The sequence below is a fragment of the Dromiciops gliroides genome, chromosome 5 (genome assembly GCF_019393635.1).
Source record: "Dromiciops gliroides isolate mDroGli1 chromosome 5, mDroGli1.pri, whole genome shotgun sequence".
NCBI classification, from domain to species: domain Eukaryota; kingdom Metazoa; phylum Chordata; class Mammalia; order Microbiotheria; family Microbiotheriidae; genus Dromiciops; species Dromiciops gliroides.
The window spans coordinates 92,711,107-92,729,168 of record NC_057865.1 but is presented as its reverse complement, the minus strand read 5'-3'; the positions used below and the strand labels follow the sequence as shown (position 1 = coordinate 92,729,168).

Sequence of the window (18,062 nt, the reverse complement as noted above, 5' to 3'; positions counted from 1 at the left end):
GGGAGTTTCCAGCCTCCGTCCTGCGGCCTAACCTTAGCGCCGGGAGCCAGGGTCTGGGGGTGCAGGAGGGGGCCCTGAACTGCTTCTGCTGCAGATATTCTATTTGGACGGTGGGCCTGCCCTGCTGGGATAGTCTGCTTCTGACTTCCGGCCCCACCCAGTCCCCTCAGAATAAAGATCACTCCTTGATTTGTGAGTAGGAAGAAGGTAAAAAGGGCTTGTCAGCGGGTTTCTCCACATCCTTGGCTTCAGCCAGCTCTGGGCTAGAATGGGGCCTGGCAGGCTGGTGCAGCTGCTGTGACCTCCTTGTGAACTAGAGCAGACCCGACCCCCCCCCCACCCCAGAGAAGGAGCTGCAGCTGTGACTTTGGCCCAGCCAGCTGCTGCCAGTTGTCAGGAGGTGGTTGTGTGGGGGATGGGGACAGGCTGAAGCCCAGATGTGGGGTTCAGCCAAGAGCCGGGGGAATGAGCTAAGCCAACGGAGAGAAGGCGTGATGAGCCCAGGCTAGAGTGACGATGCAGACAGGTGCTAAGGACAGGGGTGGGCTGAGGGTAGCTGGGGGAGGGATGTAGGATCACAGCATAACTGGTAAAGTCAAAGGGGTCTAGAACCTGAAAGGGCCTTAGAGGTACCCCCTCTTTCACTGTGGGATCCCCAAGACGAGCCATTTCACTGGGGTATGAGTTTGGGGCTGTCCCCAGTCAGGATTTGAGACCAGTGACTTTGGGTCCCCAGCTAAAGGAATTGCATCAGGGATTGCGGTGAGAAACAAGGCTGGACTGAAGAAGTAGCAGCCTTCAACTTGGATCAGGTTCCCAGGTTGCCATCTTGTCTCCACTGACACCTGTTGGCCCTTATTCATCTGTTCTGTCCACCCCCTGGCTCTCTTCTGTGGATCTTAGGGCCAGGGAGGGACCCCCTTCAGGTCTCACTTGCCCCCTGGGCTGCCTGAAGGGCCTTGCTTTCTGCTGCCTTGACTTTGTGCACCCACCTTGAATTTCCTTCCCACCAACCTGACCCCAAGTTCTTCTCCCAGATCCTACCCACTCTTGGAGGCTAAGCTCAAATCCCACTTCTTCCATGAAGTCCTCCTAGCTGATGCTAGCCCACAGTAGTTTCCTTCTCCCCTCCCCCCGCTTCAGTTCTTTACTTGGGGCCTCTTTGCCATCCTCACCCAGAGGCCCTTACCCCAGGACATGTCTGTACCCCACTCTCTGGAAAATGCCTCCCTTTTCAGAGTGGCCATGTTGTCACCTTGCTCTCCAAGGGCATCCATTTCTGCTGTTCCCCCTGAGGAACCACTCTTAGCCTAGGCCCCAGCTGTCAAAAGCACAGAATGGGGGTAGGAGAGGTTAGGGGGGAGGATGGGACTTGCCATTGCCAGGGAAGCCACTCAGCTCCAGAACTCACTTCCAGGGCCATCCATGCAGAAAGGCATGGGGAAGCTGTTGTGCACATTGTTGGTACCAACCAGGACCTCTGCAACAGCTAATCTGGATCCCACAGGCACGTGAAGAAATGATATCTCTTTTCCTTTAAGAAAAGCCAATGTTAACTTTAGGCTTAAGAAGGAAAGCAAGAGGGGCAGCTAGGTGGCACAGTGGATAGAGCACTGACCCTGGAGTCAGAAGTACCTGAGTTCAAGTCTGGCTTCAGACACTTAACACTTACTAGTTGTGTGACCCTGGGCAAGTCACTTAACCCCATTTGCCTCACTAAAAAAAAAAGGAAAGCAAGAGTAGGATATACTGCGTAGAGGCGAGGGCAAATTGAGGAAGGAAAGGGGGGGGGGTGGTAGGGAGTGAAACCTGTGACTGCTCTCTTTTCCCTTGGCCAGCCAAGGTTCAGGTGTCATGGTGGGGTACAGGGCAGCAGTAGAGGGTCACAGAAACCTGGGGCTACTTAGCCTTGGCACTGTGTGCCTCATTTCTGGGCAGCTTTCTCCGAAATATCAGCCTCCAAGGAGTGGGGGCTCAGCTCAATCTCTTTGGTCCTAGCTGTGCACTGTAGGAAGGCATGCTCACCTCTGCCTCTTGGAATCCCTAGCTCTCTTTAGGGAGTAGCTTAAGGATCACCTATATGAGACCCTTACTGATCATTCCTCTGTGCCCAACACTACTTTATCTATTCTGTTTATCCTTTGTATTTAACTGCATAGTATTTCCCTTTCCCTTCCAAGGTCAAATGTAAGCTCCTTGAGGTCAGGGACTAATAAACACATGCTTTCAGGTTGAATTTCCTGGACCTCCACTCCAGGCCAAAAGAAGCACGTCCCTAGGCCTCCATGTCACCAAATCAGCAGTGGCTTGAGTGTAAGACAGCCCCTAAAAAAAAGAGCAAATAGACCTAACACAGAGACCAGAAAACTTAGGGTGGTCTGATCTCCAGAGAGGATCCTCCCTTGCCTCCCCTAGCCATGCAGTATACTGTCAGGGCAGAGACAGAGAGAACTCAGAGGGGAGTTGTTAAAGGCCATCCAAGCTGTGTGACCCTGGGCAAGTCACTTAACTCTCCTTGCCTTTCTAAATAAATGAATGAATGAATGAAGACAGGCCATCTGAGGCCCCTCAGCTGGCTTTGTGTGTCATGTAGCTTATTTGACCCTCCCTATCCACAGCCATTTGAGACTTTTCGGTGGAAGAGCAGGCCTTCAGCCTACTTTGCTATATCTTTTCCCCATCCCTCCCCAATTCCAGTCCTGGCTTCTATTTGTTTGTATTTCCTGAGGAATTCTTGGCCCCCAACTCCCAATCCTCAGTGCCTTGCCCCAGACTCAGTCCAGCCAGTGACAAGACTCTTAAGTCTCACTCCTTTGAATGTACCTCCCCACCCCCACCTCAAGTCCAAGCCAAGACCTCCCAGCACAGGCACCCTGTAGCCACCTCAACCCTGACCCTAAGCTTCCACAATGGGATCCAGGACCATCAGTCGGGGAGTTTGGACTCCCTGCTCCAGTGGCAGGCTAGCTTTCGGCCTTTAACTCAGATATGGTCTGGTCCAGAGAGAACCATTCAGCTTGGAGGTCATCTCTCCATTCAGGAAACTGAAGCCCACAGACATCAAGTGACATATACTTCAGTCACTTGGATTTAATTAGCAGAGCATGGAATCAAACCGGGTCCTCTGACTGCAAGTTCAGCCCTGTTTCCCTTGTGCTGTGCCTCAGGAGAGAATGGGCAAGAAGCCCAGAATGCTTGCCACCTTCCCTGCAGGGCCCTGGGACAAAAAACTGGGGCCAGGACAGTGGCGGAAGGGGTTGTGGGCTGTTGAGTTGCTGGGGCTGCTCAAATAGGTCTCATCTGAGAGAGACTCATTAATTTCATATGGTTTCCCCTTCCCTCCCTCTGTCAGGATTACATGCAGAATATCCACGGCAAGGAAATTGACCTTCTGAGGACAACGGTCAAAGTCCCAGGAAAGCGGCTACCCCGGGCCACACCTGCCACGGCCTCCACTGGCGCCAGCCCCCGTGCCAATGGGCTGGTCCTGGAGAGGAGCAACACGCAGCTTGGGGGGAGTACAGGTGAGGGGAGGTATGGTGACGGGCAGCAACACAACTTCGACCTTCGGCTCCAGGGGTGGGGAGGTGGAAGTCGGGCAGCTGGGAACTCTGAGCCCCCGTGCCCGGTGGGGCTAGTTCGGAGGTCACTGAGAGTAGAGACCAGATGTCAGCTATGACTTTAGGGTAAGTGGCTTCCAGCCTAGGGCTAGAAGGCCGGGGGTGGGAGAAGTGGGGCAGCTTTCTGGGTCAAGAGAGAGAGGAAGAGATTAGCTGGGACAGATGTTTGCAGGACTGTGGCCCGGGTAGTACTGTGCCTGGCATACATTCTCAACTAGGACCAGGGAGCCAAGAACATCTTTCATTTGGGTGCTGCCTAGGTAAGGACTACTCAGCCAACAGCAGCAGGTGGGAACTTCAGGGGCTCTGGCACTCTTAGCTCAGTGTGGCCATGGAGTTACAAGGGCCTGGCACAGACTGAGGAGGCTGAGAGGGGAAGCAGGCCACATTCTCTGGGAGGAAAGGTTATGGGCCGGGAAGGAGGCAGGGGTGATACCTTCCCCTCTTCTTTCTGTCCCTCTCACACAGCTAAGGTATGAACTTCTGTTGTTGAACCCTAGGTCTCCTCCATCCTTGATGCCACCCCTGTTACTTTTGCCTTCTCTACTAGGCTAGGCATGGTCTTTCCCACATCTACTACTTTCCTTCTGCCCACAAGGCCGGTTCATTCCCCCAAAACCCATTCTCCGCCTAGCCCCCCCAGTTAGTTGCCTAGACTAAGAGTCCCACTTCCTTTAGGCTCGGGATACTGCCTCTCTTTCTGACACTGCCACCCAGGCTCTGCAGAGTTTAGGAGAGCCTCAGACCTGCTGTGACCTCCCAGGAAACCTGTACCTTGTCCCTTCCAAACTGGCATGGGAGGCAGGATGGAGTACCACGGGGCCTAGACTGCAGCCTCCAGGAGATGGCCCCTGCTACGTGTTCCTGCCATTCTTATTAGGCAGAGGCAAACATTAGTAATCCCCTTCTCTCTGAGCTCGGAAGTGGCTGATCTTTGGGAGCACCAAAGAGAAAGAATGAGGTACAGGGGATGCTGGGACAGGAGCTTGGGTGGAAAGAGACCAAAAAAAGTTGTCAACCAGCAAATGGTGAATGCCTAAGGCATCGTGCCAAATATCAGGAGAAAAGTACCAGGAGGTAGATATGTCCATGCCTAGAATGAGATGAATATGCGAAGTAGTGAGCTGCCCATCACCTGACCTGTTCAAGCAGAGGCTAAATGACTGTAAAAGACTCTTCCAACCCTTGGCTTTTATGGTTCTTATAGGGTGTCCCAGACTGTTTGCTGCACTCAGACTTGGGACACCCTGTATATGGACAGTCCCTCTCCCTGACAGAGTTACACTTCCATGGTAGGCGCGTCAAGGGGACTGTGGAAGCAGGAGGTGGTCACTTAGACAGCATACCAGTTTCCAGCAAAGTCTAAGGTTTTCCCTAGGAACCTCAGTTTCCATATTGGTAAAATAGTGTAATGGCTTAATGCTACTTCCTTCACCAGGTTTTTGTGAAGCAAATGCTTTGTAAACCTTAAAGTTGTTCTATAAAGATGAGACTGTGTTAGTGGGAGGCTTTGTAAAGGCTTGGTGTAAGTTGGAGGGGAGCCTCCTCTGCAGGGGTGGGGCAGGGCAGGACTCCCCACCCTGACACACACACACACACACACACACACACACACACACACACACACACACACAGTCTCCTCAAATGCAGTGTGTATGCAGTCATCTGCCTTTTGTAAACTCTCGGATGGTGCATGCATATGGACTGGCAGGCTTCCCCCCAAACCAGAGTGTACCCTGACACACGGTGCCACAAACTCGGGGCACGCGCGCGCGCACACACACACACACACACACACACACACACATGTCTCTCACTCGCTGGGCGATGTTAACATCTCATTATCTTTGTTACTGTAATTACATTATCCGCTGCTTTATGCAGAATTATCCTCCGAGGACTAATTGATGGCTCCATGTTTAATTCATTAATCATTAGCATCAAATTCGACAATTACAGTGCACACTGATTGTGGGATTGCAGGCGTAATGAGGGGAGAATTAACAAAGAGAAAGGAAAGCACTTTCCCTCCCTCAGGGCTTCTAGCTGGGGGGCCACGGGTGGGTGGGGGGCGGAGGGGCTCGAGGAGGGACTGGCCAAGAGTTGGGTGGGGCAAAGAATAAAAAAAGAGGGCCTGGGTTCAGAGAACTAGGATACCTGAGGTCCAGGTTGGGGGCACGTCTCCCTCCCCTCCATAGGCCTAGGAAAGAGAGTCCACAGAGAGGGACGCAGTGGAGTCACTCCAACCCTTTTGGCCCCTGGTGGAGAATGCCTGTGACTGGGATGGAGATGGGTGTGCGGAGCAGAGATTGGAAGCATGGGCAGTGGGAGGGAGGCGGTATGCCTTAGACTTCCTCAGCTCAACAAGTAGCTCTTATTGTGTGTGCCCAGCCCTGAGCTAGAAGGTGTTTGGGGCCTACTGGAGAAGACACAGTTGCTGCCTGCACGGAGCATGCGGTCTCCCGAGCATGGTGGATGCTCCAGTCTGGCCCTTGGCCTAGAAACAGGGCCCAGCCCCACAGATCTTGCTTTCTTTCCTGCCTAACCTGCCTTAGGCCTTTTTTCCTAATTCCCAGTTGAGAACGCTTAGCTTCTTCCCAGCTAGAGGGACTGGCCTGATAAAATCCCACTCTGCTGCTCAGTTTCTGACTTTCCATGCTGGGTCATCCTCCTCAGTCCCTCATTTCTCAACTCCCCAACGTTCCAACCCAAACCCAAGTACCGCTGCTTTCCTTCTCCCACATCCCCCACCGGATCTGCAGGCTTCTAGGTCAACCCAGCGATGAGACCCTGTCTGAGTAGGGTTTGGAGAGCCGCCCAAGGAGCCCCATTGGAGCACCCCCAAACCCTCCCCTACAATAACCGCAGGGCTTCTTAGGACGGTGGTACCCTTACTGCCGTCTCCCTTAGCTCTGCCATCCTTCCCTGATGGGAAACGAAAGATTAATTTTCTCCAGCCCAACAGGATAATTACTAATACTAATTAGACATAATTACTTGAATTTGATACACTTATTCCTCGTTAGAATGGCAGTGAAGCTGACGCAGAGCAAGTGGCACATGTAGAATGGGATTTGGGGTACAGAGGCCAGGGTTGGGATGAAGAGGGTGGTGTCCAGAGTGCTGGCTTTTTCCTGGTCCCCTAACTGTTTAGGAGGTGCCTACCTAGGACCAGAATCCCCTTGACAGTCAGCTGACCACCCCCACTCCTTCTATCCCTCCAGGGAGTTCATCATATTTATCCTTTCTCACCAACCCCCTTGACCTTTCTTTGAGCCTCTTGCCCCCAGAGATGTGAGGCTGGGGTGGAAGGGCAGAGAACAGTGACTAGTGACACAGACATCTGAGGAGGAGATGAGAAATGGAGGCACTGGTGCCAGCGTGATCCTTTGGGGAGACGATGGAATAGAACTGTTCTTACTCTGGTGATCGGAGTGCCCTCCAACTGAGGAAGGCGAGGTGGGGCGCTGGACAAAGCAGCCAACAGGGAAGGCATCAGAAGGCTCAGGATGCTGTGCACTGACCACCCCCAGCTGGGCCATCCTAGGCAAATCCCATAATGTCTCTCTGGGACCCCAATTTCCTTCCTGTCAAAGGAAAGGGTTGGAATAAATGGCTTCGGAAGTCCCTTTCAGCTGTAAACCTGTGTTCCTATACGAATGGGAGTTCTCACCATTCTGGGACCTGCCTACCTGCCCTAAGAGGGTATAGCTGTGTGACTGTGGGCAGGTTGGTTATCCTCTCTGAGCCTGTGTATTATTCCTAGCCCTCTGCCTCTCAGAATTGTTCAAGTGTTGTTAAACAACGTGCTCCTGGACAACCTTAAACTGTTATTATTGAGGGAGGGGCTTTGCTTGTGCTTCCCCTGATGCCCCCCCCAAGGACACCAGCTGACCCTCCACTGCACCCCTTTTAGGAGCTCCCCACTCAGCCAGCAGCACGTCCCTGCACTCGGACCGGTCCCTGAGCAGCTCAGCCTTGGCGGGCCCTCGGCCAGATGGGCTCCATCAACGCTCTTGCTCTGTATCTAGTGCTGACCAGTGGAGTGAAGCCACTGCCCTGCCCCCGGGCATTCAGCATCCTGGTGAGTGGCTCCCCTGGGGGGAGAGAGGGCGGGGGCTGGGGGGTCTCTGAGCTGGGCTGCAGTGCCCTGAGCAGTGATTCACCAAGTGTTGGGGGCTTCCTGGGGGTGGGATCTGGAGGTTCTTAGACCTCCTACCCCCCCCCCACCCACACAGCCCCGGCTTTCTCCCTCCTGTGCCAGCCTCCTCTTCTCTACCCCCACCCCCCATCCCCGCCCCTTCGAGAAGAGCCCAGCCCCTTGTGGGCCCGGGGCAGAGCTGGTGGCGGCTCCTCGATCCCCATCAGCCCCCCGTGCAGTCAGCTCATCAGCCTCCCTGCGGGGGGCAGGCGGGCGCTGGCTGAAGGAGGGATGATCGAGCTGAGGGCGGGCTTTTGAGAGCAGCATTGGGTAAAGTGAGAGGGTTGGGGGGGGAGAGGTTGCCTTCCCCAGGGGAGTGGTAAGGGGGTCTGAGGCAAGGGCAGACGGGACTTCAGGAGCTGGAAGGGAAGGAGAGAGTAGGCTTCTCTGGAAGACTGAGGCCCTTCCCCACACTCCACCCCATTACCTTGTTTGGTTGGAGACTCCGCCCTCCTTCCATCCCTCCTCTCCTCCCACCCTTTCCTCCCTCTCTCCTTTTTCTGTATTCTCATCGTTACGTCTTTGCACCACCTTAGCTTTAGTGTTTGATTCCTTCTTGATTTCCCTTCTACCTACTGCCCTTCCCTCTTTCCTCCTGTTCGGCCTTCCCAGCCCAAGGTGAGTTCCTACCTTCATTCTAGGTATCCCACTAGTAGGCATCAGACCCAAACTGGTGGGATGCAAAAGTCTGTGACTGGTCTGAACAGCAGCAGCAGCTGGGGACCCCGGACCACCTCCCCCAGTCTAGTGTCAGAGGAAGGAAGAACCTAAGACCCCTCTCTGGAAAGTACAGACTCCCCCCCATTGAAGCGTGTGCCCCCAAACTGTAATCTCTAGAATGCCAAGTAACTCAGAAGCTCCAGCCCCGAAACCAGGAGGCGGAGGGAGGGAGGGAGGAAGGGAGGGATGGATGGAGGGGCCTTCCCCTGGGCTCCAGGCTCTGATGGCCTCTTGCTGCCATCAGTGAGGCCCTGCTGGTGAGGCAGGGAGGAAGGAGGGAGGGAGGGAGGGAAAGAAAGAGCGCGTCTGCCTCTAATGAAGTTTGACATTTAGTGGTGAGCGCCGGGCGGGGTGTGGGAGACGGGAGCTTGATTAGCGCGCTCTAATTGACAGTAATTAGGCAGCTCCCTGATTGTTTCTAATTCTGCTATTAATTGTGAGGAGCGGGGAGTGTGATTGAGGATAAATTTGGTGCGGAGCTGCCGGGGATGCGGCTCCCTGTGAGTTCCCTGGGCCGCCCTCCACCCCTTCAAGCTGCGGGAACTAAGAGTTCCCTCCTGCTCTCCCCCCCCCCAATCCGTATGTACCCATTACCTCCACCCCAAGTTTTTCAGTGCCTTCCCACTCCCCAGGCAGTCACCCAGGAAGTACTTCCTTCCTGCTGCCCATCTCCTGCAGACTGAAGTCCAGGACATGATCTCAGTCAGGTCCTGGGGCAGAAGAGTAATTGGATCGATTTTGAATGCTCTGGGCTTTGTGCCAGCAGCCTTCCCGCCCCATCCTGGGCCTTCTCTTCTTTGCTCTTTCTACCTTTTTTTTTTCCCTTCTCCCAGCCAGTGGCCCATCTGACGTGCTCAGCTCCAGCCCCAAGCTGGAGCCTCCTCCATCTCCCCATGCCAACCGTAAGAAGCACCGTCGGAAAAAGAGTACGGGAACCCCCCGGCCAGACGGCCCCACTAGCACAGCGGAAGGTAAAGGGAAGCAGGGGCAGGCTCAGCACAGAGGTCATTTGAACCGTCACTGGCTTCTGTGATGGATGACTTTTTTTGTGTGTGTGGGGAAATGGGGGTTAAGTGATTTGCCCAGGCTCACACAGCTAGTAAGTGTCAAGTGTCTGAGGCTGGATTTGAACTCAGGTCCTCCTGAATGCAGGACTGGTGCTTTATCCACTGTGCCACCTAGCTGCCCTGATCGATGACTTCTGAGGGGGCTCTTAAGTCACCCATTTCCCAGTCAGTCGAAATTCTTCCTGAAGTCTAATGAAAGTACACCAGGTTTCAGATTAAACTCATTTCTTTTGTTATGAAGGAAGTTTAGTCACTAGCTTCCAACAATCTTTCCACGTCTTCCTCGTCTCTTGTGGCTTTCGTTAAGCCCAGCATGGTGCTGGGCACACAGTAGGCTCTTTACATGTGCTTGTCTCCTATTGATTGACTAGTTCAGGGACTTCTTTAGTTTCCTCTCAGACTTTGCTTCAACTAAATGATGCTTCCGACTGTTTTTCCCACCCTTGTATTAGTTCTTATAGCTCTCTTGAGTCTTCCCAAAGCACTCTACACTCTTCTTCATCCAAGATTGTCCAAACCGGCCTCCTAGTCCCTGAATGGGTCTGACCGATGTTGCTATCTGTCGTCCGAGCTTATCAGCAGTGTCAGGGCTATGGGTACAGTGGGACTGGGGCTACTCTTGTGTGCCTCCCATTCCCCCCTCCAACAGCCTTTCATTGTGGAAATGAGGCTGAGAAATATGGGATTTGGGAGATGTCCCTGAATCAGGAATCTGAATCTACACAGTGTGATGGTCCCTCGGCCCCAGCTGAGGAGTGTGGATTCGGTTGGTGCTCAGAATTTATGATTGGAGTCAGACTCGGGGAGAATGGGGGGAGTTCCTGGGAAGGAAACGGGCCCAATTCTCCTGTTCCCCAAAAGACAGTTATGGGAGAGTGGGTGTCAGGTTGCTTGGGAAGTATCCAGGGTGCCCGGGGTTAAGAGCCTGGTGTCTGGGGAGATGTTTCAGCCTAGGATTCCAGACAGGCCAGTATGGAGAAAGAGCACTGGGTGGGGGAGGCGAAGCTCTGAGGAGTGTTGGGAGGGAGGAAGAAGGGGAAGGGTGGGGGCTTCAGGGTCCAACAGGTGAATGAAGGTGAAACAGAGCTGGTGCTTCCTTTGCCTTTGGCCTTGTGCTAATCTCCCCAGAGAGAGCCTGCTTTCTTACCGCCCCCTACCACACACACACACACACACACACACACACACACACAGAGTCACACAGTCACACACATACACACAGTCACACACATACACACAGTCACACACAATCACACCACTTATTAGGGAGTGTATGCCCACCGGGCATTGACCAGTGGGGATGAGATTAATGTGGCTGTCGTCTGGGGGGACCTTAGGGAGGGGTACTTGAAACATCAACACCAGATTGCTGGGGACCGTGGCCCAGCTCCATGTGCTTATAGCTACAGATGTTCTCAGGTCCCTGTCTGAGTCCACATCCCAGTCCGTGGAAAGAACCCCTCTTCCTCTCCCAGCTCCCCTGCCCCTCCCGTGTGTCTGTGATGGGATGATGGGGGAGGGGGGATTGGTTCCCCGGAGCCCCTCGCTGATGCCGTCAGGAATATTGGGTTTAATGAGCTGCAAAATGAGGCGGCTGCAGCTGACATGTACGGATGGTGCCCGCATTCTCCTCAACTCCCCACCCCCGCCCCCTCTTAACACTTACCTCCTAGCACCCCCTTCCATCCCTCTCCAGAAAGATGGCTTTGGAGCCTTTGAAGAACCTTGTACCCCTCTCTTAAGCAAAGGGAGCCAGCTCTCCCTCCCACTCTCGGCAGAGCCCCAAACACCGTTCTTTTCCTCTCTCCACCCGTCTTTGGCCTACCCTGCCCTCACCTTCCACAGGTAGTCCAGGTTTAAGGCCTTCTGCAGAAATCTCACCCGCTCCACCAGTGGCTTTAGGAAGCTCTTTCGTGGGTCAGAGGAGAGCTCTGGGGGAGGCCTGTAAGCTGAGGCAGATGGGGAGGGAAGGATGCTGAGTAGCCTGGGGAGGCCTGATGATTGAGGACTCACCTCGCCTTCCACTTCCTGAGTCATTCTCTTCACCCTCTCCCCCCAAACCAAACCCACGGTTTTCACAGATGCAGAGGAATCCTTTGAGTTTATGGTCGTGTCACTCACGGGACAGACGTGGCACTTTGAGGCCTCTACTGCAGAAGAGCGGGAGCTTTGGGTCCAGAGCGTCCAGGCTCAGATCCTTGCCAGCCTGCAGGGTTGTCGAAGTGCCAAGGACAAGGTGAGGGGGATTGGAGGCCCGGAAAAGCCTGGACCCCAGGTCCAGGAATGGGGTGGGTCTGGGGTGTAGGCATGGCTAGGGGGGACCGATTTGGAAGGGGGCACAGAGAGTAAGTCTGCACCGGCCCCTGCAGGGCGTGGCCCTGGGGCCCACAGCCCTGTCTCTCCTATCCTGTTGCAGACTCGCCTGGGCAATCAGAACTCGGCACTGGCAGTGCAAGCCGTCCGCACCGCCCGGGGCAACAGCTTCTGTATTGACTGCGACTCTCCCAGTGAGTACGAGAGAACAAAGCTAAGGAACGGTCAAAGGTGGGGGTGCTGGGGGGGGCAAGAAGAGTGAGAGACATGGCCCTTCACCTGGTGTAGCCTTTGCTGGGTTCCCCACGTCACCTAGAGCTCTCCTGTCCTCCTGACTGTCTGTCTCTCCTCCCCAGATCCAGACTGGGCCAGCCTGAACCTGGGGGCCCTGATGTGCATAGAGTGCTCAGGAATCCACCGGCACCTGGGGGCCCACCTGTCTCGAGTGCGTTCCCTGGATCTGGACGACTGGCCCCCTGAGCTGCTGGCGGTGATGACCGCCATGGGCAACGCATTGGCCAACAGCGTCTGGGAGGGTGCCCTCGATGGCTATGCCAAGCCGGGGCCTGAGGCTTGCAGGTGAGGGCAAGGGTGGGGGTCATCAGGTGGGGGAAGACAGTCATCTTGGGGCCCTCCTGGTGGAGGGGGGATAGGAAGAGCCGCCGCCACCGGGCTGCAGAAGTGCGCTAGAAGGGTTAACGATAGGATAGCCGTTGCTTCTGCCTGGCAGTGGGGCCCCCCTGGGGCTGCCCCTCCCCCTCCCAGGCCTGTCACTCAGGCCTCTGACAACAACGGGCCCTTTCTGAGCTGTTATCAGCGGGTCAGGGGGCCGGTGGGAGCGCATGCGCAGGGTGCCTATCTCTCAGTTGCTTGAGGTGCCCCAGACTCTATGCAGAGATGGGGAGAATGGGTGGGAGATAGGGCGGTGCGTGTCCCCTGTATCACAAGTTCCCCCCCTTTTGTTCCCAGCACTGACAAGCAAGGTGGGGGGAGGAACAGACAGCCAGATAAGCCGTCTCTTGGGCCACTACTTCAACCCTTGCTGCTGCCCCCCATCCTCATTCCCACTGCCCCATGGGCCTTCTTGAAGCCCCCTCCCGACAGTGCTCTTACACCACCCCTTCAGTGCCTGTGGCCCTCTCTCCCGTGTCTGAGAGGCAACATCGCAGGACTGGTCGCCTCTATTCCTGTCTCTGCCCTGCCTCGGGGCTCCCCTGCTCTCCACCAGGCCTCTTGCCCCATTCCCTTCCGTGGCCCTCCTACTTAGCGGGATTCTTTTTGCCAACCTCCTTCCCACCCCACCCCAGTGGAGGGGAGTGCCTACCTCGTGGCCTCCCCTGCCACGGATTTCAAGCCACGGCTCATGCCTCCGTGGGCCTGTGTTTTCAGGGAGGAGAAGGAGCACTGGATCAGGGCCAAGTATGAACAGAAGCTGTTTCTGGCCCCCCTGCCGAGCTCGGATGTACCCCTGGGGCAGCAGCTGCTTCGGGCTGTGGTGGAGGATGACCTGCGGCTGCTAGTGATGCTCTTGGCCCATGGCTCCAAGGAGGAGGTGAATGAGACCTATGGGGATGGGGATGGGCGCACTGCCTTGCATCTCTCCAGTGCCATGGCGAACGTCGTCTTCACACAGCTGCTTATCTGGGTGAGTGGTATGAGCCCCCTCCTCCCTTGCAGCCCTCCCTGACCCTCAGTCCTAACCCTAGCTAGGCTCCTCCGACTTGCCCCGACCTCCCCACCATTGACAGCTGCTCACCCGCCCTCCCTCCCTCAGCCACTTCTCTGGTACCTGCTCTCTTCTCTCCCTACAGCCCCTCTGGCCCCCTCCCCTTCCTCCCCCCCCCTCGCCCCTTTCTCTAGGGTTGAGCTCAAGTCTGCATTCTCTTCACAGTACGGGGTGGATGTGAGGAGCCGGGACGCTCGGGGCCTGACTCCACTGGCCTACGCCCGCCGAGCTGGCAGCCAGGAGTGTGTGGATATCCTGCTGCAGCACGGCTGCCCTGGGGAGGGCGGTGGCCTGACCCCAACCCCTACCAATGGTTCTAGCACCTCCACTGAGCTACATCGGAGCCCCAGCCTCCTGTGAGGCCTGGGGAGAATTGGGGGATCCAAGGAGACCCCAGGACTTGGGGCTCACCTCCCTCCCCCTGCAGGAAAGGGGGAAAGACATGTAGGCAAAGGAAGACACGGAGAGGAAGAAATAGGGGGTGGAGAGGATGAGAGAAGAGATGAGACGAGAAGAATGGAGGACAAAGGAAGGGAGGGATTGGGGCTGACACCCATCCCAGGGCCCTGTACCGTAGGGAGGAGTGGCCTGTTCAGCCCAGTGCCCTCTAGGTGCCATTGAAAAGGGACAGGCCCTTTGGAGGCACCTGAAGGGAGGGGAGAGCAGGACCTCTCCCCTTCCCATGCCTCCTGCCCTTCAGCTTTATCCAAGAATTGTCCCCCAGACCACGACTGGATTAGCCTGGAGATGAGGTGTGGAGAGTGGATAGGACCTGGTGCAGAGCACTGGATGAAGAACTTGATGCGATGGGCAAGGGGATCCGTGAGCCCCGTGTAAAATCTGTACATTGGAATATTTATGTTTGTGTACATATGTGTGTGTGTGACGAGACCAATAAATCAGACTGTGTGTGTGTGTCTGTCCCCATTGTGTCTGTCCCCCTTGGCTCCCTCTTGTGATGTACTCATCTCTGCCTCTCTGTGTATCCACCTCCCCATCTTTGGTCCCTCTGTGTACCAGTTTGCTTGTCCCTACTGTGCCCCTGATCTCTCCCCCTGGCTTGGATACTCCTGGTGTCCCTACCCTCAACCTTCCTCCTTGGTTTCAATTCCTGAGCCTTTTCAAAGCCGCGTGATGATCGTGAACCCATCCATCCTATTCGGGTCAGGAGCTCCAGTGAGCGTGTTCATAGAGAAGAGGATATGGGACTGCTACTTAACTACCTCTTCCGTTCTCTCCAGCTCCTTGCTAGAGATTCCATCCTGCCTGTTTCCTTCTCTTGTTTGGATGGAGCATCCCCATGACACCACCTTATTCCAGACATTACACATGAAAGCCATCCCATAGGGAAGAGTGTTTTGAATCATTGCAGCAGAATCCGAGTACATAGGCTCGTACAAGTTAGGGCTGAAAAGGACTTTAGTGTTTAATGCAACTCCTTTTTGTGTATGAAAAAACTAAGGCCCAGAAAGGTGACTTTCCCAAGATCTCAAGAGAGGAGGAGGCCAAATAGGGCTTTGAACCCAGTACTTAGGACTCCAGATACCATAGTCAAGTTGGAAGGAGTCTCAGGAATTATTTAGGTGGAGTGTGGAGTTCACAGACTGAGGAAAGACCGAGCCAAGTACAAACTCAATGGTGAAGGGCATCAGAGTTTAAGAATGTCACCCTGATTATAGGGGTGGGGAATTGATATGGTCACTCGGGCACTGAAGTTTAAGGTTTTCTAGCCTGGTACCTCCATCTCCTGGGGAGGTGTAGGGACGGGCAGGACAGCTACTTGGCTTAGCTCCCAGCCTTAACCAGCATCCCCTCTAAGCTGAGTATTCCCTGACTATGGGCAGAACTTCTGCCCTTGCTTTGTGCCTATAGGCAGGCCTAGTCATCGGAGCTGCCATCCTTCCCCCAAGCCCCAGCCCTGGCCTGAGCTGAGCTCTTTGTTCTCTTGGCCGTCCTCAGAGAAGGGAACCTTGGGCGTGGCTCCTTGTGTCTCCTGGTTTTGAAAGAGAAGCTGGGGTGCTGGGCCACCCCAACCCCACACATCCGCCGTGGCTCCAGTTTTTCAACCTACTTCAGCCTGCCTTGCGCTGTGGTCGAAGAAGGCAAAACTGGGGATTTCTTGGCCTTCACTTCTTCCCTTGAAAGGGTGGAGGTGGGGAGGACTCTATTCTGGTCTGCCCTGGTGCCTGCAAGTCTGTAAATAACCAAATGACACTGATCAGAAAGGAGGCGTTTTTTTCTTTTGCTCTTGCGGCCTCTTGGAGGACTGAGACCTCTACTGGGGCGGGGGGGGGGGGGATGGGGGGGGTGAAATGGGAAGCACACCCGAAAGTCTAGGGACCAAATACATTGGAGGCCCTACACTCCACCCAGAGTGATCATGGCCACACGGTGCTTTGAGGTTGGCTAAAGGCTTCTTCACATTGACTATAAAATGGGTGGAAGCCATAGTTGATAAGAGAACCAAGATTTACAAAACGTTTATCTCATTTGATCAGCAAGCAAAAGACCCAAGTTGTAAGGGTCTCCTTGGTGACTTTTGCCCAGACAACCCCTTTGGCTTTCTCGGCCCGGCGTATCCCAAATTCCTTTCAAAATGGGGTAAGGAACACCAGATCATAGCTTCAGAGCTCAGAGACTCTGGAGACCAGTCTTGGCTGGAGCCCCTCACCCCCAAACCTCCACAAACAACTAAGATGGCTATAATTTGTGATCTGCCTCTGCTTGACCCACCTCCTGAAGACCTAGCCTTACGGTTGTCTAAGCTTTGGGAGAAAAGACTCTGTAAAGGGTGTAAGGGAGTGGTGACCTTGGCCCAGGCCCCCGGTTAAAAGGATTCATTCAGAGATGAGTCATGAGCCAGAGCCAGCCCAGGCATTCGGCATCAGCTCAGCAGTAGAATGGCTATCCCCAGAAGTTGTCTGTCTTAGTCCCAAGCTCAGGAGAGATGGTTGCCAAAGCCATAGGGGACAAGTGGCCTGCCAAAGACGGGCTGTCTCAACCTCTATTCTTCTGCTGAGTAACCTTGCTATTCAAGAAAACAAAACACACAGTGACATGGTCCCTAAGGAAAAGCGTCTGGCTGTCTTGCTATCTTCTAGGTCTGGTCTTTGCAACTGTGGTTTAAAAAGACTAAGGTATGAATGGGCTCAATCTATAGGTTGGATAATATGTCAACAGCAAGAGGCACTGGCTCTTATCATCCTGGTTCATCTTCTGTATCTCATTTCCTTTTGGCCTTAGAATTCTCCCTGTCTGTTCCCTCCCCTTTCATTCTACATCGAGTTGGAGCTTGAATCATGTCCCCACCAAACCCTTTCCCAAGGAGCCTCATTCACCATGAAGCCAACTCAGACCAAGTTTGCAGTCACCCTTTTGCCCAGGAATGAGTCCATTCCCTAATCCATTGCCTGACATCCTTATATTCTGATGTATACAGAGCTCTTTGGAGGCAGCCTTCATGCGGGCTATCCACCTTTATTCCTCCTTTACCGAAGATCTGACTTTTCAGCCTCAGGGACTTTGCCTTTGTCTACACTACCTTCCCATCCTTAAATCCACTCGCCATCGACAATGCTCATTAAATTCTCGCTTTTCAGCATCCCTTCTTGAGTTACATTTCCCCAATCCAAATCCTCAGCCTTTTCCCCTAACAACTTTACAAATTCCCCCGTTTATCGTCTTCTCCAATCACTTAGCCAAATGGTCCAGTCACCCTTCTCAAAACATGGACAGATCAGTTCTGCTTATATCCTCCCCCACTCTGGAACAAGGGGCATGGTGAAGGGAAATGTTCAGTGGAATTTCCCAAGAGAATGGAGGAATGAGGTCCCAAGAATGCTCCTTCCAGCCTGAGCTTCCCAAAGCTGGGATTCTCCAGCAGCAGAAATGGACAGAACTAGTTGTCTCCTTTACATAGAAAATAATTTATTGGAGAAACCACAAATGTACAATGGACAAGACCCCCAGTCGCACAGGACTGGATAACCCCTCCACTTGAAGCAGATGACCAAGGTGGGGCAGTCTAGGCACGCTCGCACGCACGCACGCACGCACACACCCACACACACCCCAGCCACTCAAGGGTCCAAAACTCCATTTAGCCCTGGGGAAGGGGAGCTGAACCCTTTTCCCTAAAGCCCATCAACTCCTCCGGAATAGGAATCCAAAATTAAGGGGATCAGCGTGGGTGGATAAAGGGCCAACGGGTAGCGAATGAGGGTGAGATGAAGTGCACCTGGAAAAGGATGAGAGGGTAGATTTGGCTGAGGTTCCTGGACAGCAAAAGGTTCCATAAAGGATGTGGTTGTGGAGTTTATAGGTTTACTCTTGGAGCTGCCCTTAATGGAAGTGTTGAAGACTGAGGTTCCCCCATCCCTCCTAGGGGTGCAGACATAAAGACATATACACGCATA

The 18,062-nt window shown here is 54.3% G+C and overlaps 1 protein-coding gene across 3 annotated transcripts in view; it reads left to right on the top strand.

The window, feature by feature from the left end:
• Positions 1-14,570, top strand: part of AGAP3 (ArfGAP with GTPase domain, ankyrin repeat and PH domain 3) — an 83,837-nt gene extending 69,267 nt beyond the window's left edge. For 2 of the 3 annotated variants that reach the window (XM_043966345.1, XM_043966344.1), the window contains exons 11-18: positions 3,353-3,524; positions 7,537-7,704; positions 9,375-9,512; positions 11,690-11,844; positions 12,025-12,115; positions 12,278-12,500; positions 13,311-13,566; positions 13,813-14,570. In XM_043966345.1, the coding sequence (XP_043822280.1) occupies positions 3,353-3,524; positions 7,537-7,704; positions 9,375-9,512; positions 11,690-11,844; positions 12,025-12,115; positions 12,278-12,500; positions 13,311-13,566; positions 13,813-14,007 (1,398 nt within the window). In that variant the 3' untranslated portion in view covers positions 14,008-14,570. The remainder of the gene's footprint in view (positions 1-3,352; positions 3,525-7,536; positions 7,705-9,374; positions 9,513-11,689; positions 11,845-12,024; positions 12,116-12,277; positions 12,501-13,310; positions 13,567-13,812) is intronic. The other variant, XM_043966346.1, reaches the window with a different exon arrangement.
• The last annotated feature ends 3,492 nt before the right edge of the window (positions 14,571-18,062 follow it).